The sequence below is a fragment of the Gossypium hirsutum genome, chromosome D08 (genome assembly GCF_007990345.1).
Source record: "Gossypium hirsutum isolate 1008001.06 chromosome D08, Gossypium_hirsutum_v2.1, whole genome shotgun sequence".
NCBI classification, from domain to species: Eukaryota; Viridiplantae; Streptophyta; class Magnoliopsida; order Malvales; family Malvaceae; genus Gossypium; species Gossypium hirsutum.
In genome coordinates, this window is record NC_053444.1 from 48565975 (window position 1) to 48567741 (window position 1767).

At 33.8% G+C, this 1767-nt stretch overlaps 1 protein-coding gene across 1 annotated transcript; it reads right to left on the reverse strand.

Annotated features, from left to right (window-relative positions):
- Window positions 1-327: 327 nt before the first annotated feature.
- LOC107954585 (auxin-responsive protein SAUR32) lies at window positions 328-1233 on the reverse strand. Its single transcript, NM_001398631.1, has one exon. The coding sequence runs from the start codon at window positions 983-985 to the stop codon at window positions 632-634; it is 354 nt and encodes a 117-aa protein (NP_001385560.1). The 5' UTR covers window positions 986-1233; the 3' UTR covers window positions 328-631.
- Between the last annotated feature and the right edge of the window lie 534 nt (window positions 1234-1767).

Below are 1767 nucleotides of genomic sequence, written 5' to 3' on the forward strand. Positions count from 1 at the left end.
CAATAGCAACAACTATATGAAAGAAGAGAAAAATTGACATGGTTGGTTGAATTAAGTTGCATTAATCAATTGTACTAATTGAAATTGAAAATGAATTGAAGTATTAATTTAAAAGGAGGGCCTTATAATCCACAAACTTGTATGTACAAGATTACAAATTAGTTCAACAGTCTTTTTTTTTTTTGTAATATAAATTTTATTTTATGATTTTTTTGGACTATTTCCAATGATGCCGCACACCATCCAAATCTAAAATATATTCATTTTAAGATTGAAAAGGAAAGAAGAAGAAAAAGGAGAGAAAAGAATAAACATCAAGAAAAGAAAAGGAAAAATGCCGTTTGCTTAATTTTTTATTTTTTATTATTTTCATTACAGTTCTAAGAAAATAACCCAAAGTCACTACAATTGGAAGCAACATCTGTAACCATTATCGCATCATCTTTTTTATCATCATCCTCGTCAACCATCTAAGGCCTAGCAAAAAAACAAACTGAAAAAAGAAAACAGCCCCCAAATTTACAAAATCAACCCACAAAAACTGAAGAAGATAGACTATTGAAGTGAATCATGGTCATGGTTTTCGGCCGAGTTTGTTTGAAAACCATTGAAGTAAATAACAACAAATTATTCAAACCCTAAAACAACCCACATGATGATGGTGATGATGATGATGAAGAGACTTTTCCTTATCAATCAAGCCCCGTATATTCCTGAATTCTTCCACATGACAGGGGATTGTGATGGTTCCCTTCTGGTCGAACCCGTACTCTTCCTCCGCCTCTTTCAACAGTCGCATGAACAAGGGGTGATTGAAGTACATAACAGGCACCACAAATCTCTGTCGCTCCTCTCCTTGTGATCCCACCATGATTGCCAAATACCCTTTTGGCACATCCCTCGTTTGTTTCTTCCCTTGATGATGATGATGAAGGTGTGGTAGGTGTAAATGGAAGTTCCTCAAGCTTTTCTCTCCACTACTCATATTTTCTTCAAAAAAAAAAACCCAACAACAAAGATTACCCAAAGGCAAGAACCCTAGAAGAAGAAGCTAGAAAGAAGAAGTAGAGGATGGCCAAAGGTCCTTTGCAATGGGTTGTTCGAAGATAGTGAGTGAAGAGTATCTGAGAAACTTAGCCACGTTGCTCATGGTTGATAATCCACAGCAACATGTAAACTCGTACCAAACGGAACTTTGGGAAGTTCAATATTTATAAAGCTTGATATTAGAGGAAAAAGATATATTATAGAAGGGGTTTATATAATGCGGAAAGCACTAGGGTTCTCTTGTTTTTTTTCATCTCTATAAAGTTGATTCCTAGACGTTTGATGTAAAGGGTATCAGATGATGATAAAAAAGGTTAGTTCATCGTTGTAGCGAACAAAATGACGTAAGAATCATAAATTTTGCCTACTTGTATTTTTATGGTACTTTAAAAGGTTTTCATGTTTTGATTTATATTTTTAATTATCGATTAGGGACGAAAATAATTGCGGTAAAAGAATCAAAGGTGTGAAAAGCGAAAGGTATCAATTATTTTTAATTAGTTTACTCAAACTCTTTGTTTATATTCAAAACGGGTTTCAGATGAAGTCTGAAAAAGTAGGAACTTAATTGGGGATTTAGATATGTTTGTTAATTAATTAAATAAAATTTCATAAATAAAAAAGAATCAGTTAATATATGAAGTGGTTGGTACCACCATCAGCCATCAACCTTCGCTGGTGATGGAACCCAAAAGCCAGAACCAAGGATGAAATTGATGG

What these genes read in the sequence shown, in the direction of transcription:
- LOC107954585 (NM_001398631.1), bottom strand. Translation starts at nt 985, where the DNA reads ATGAGTAGTGGAGAGAAAAGCTTGAGGAACTTCCATTTACACCTACCA.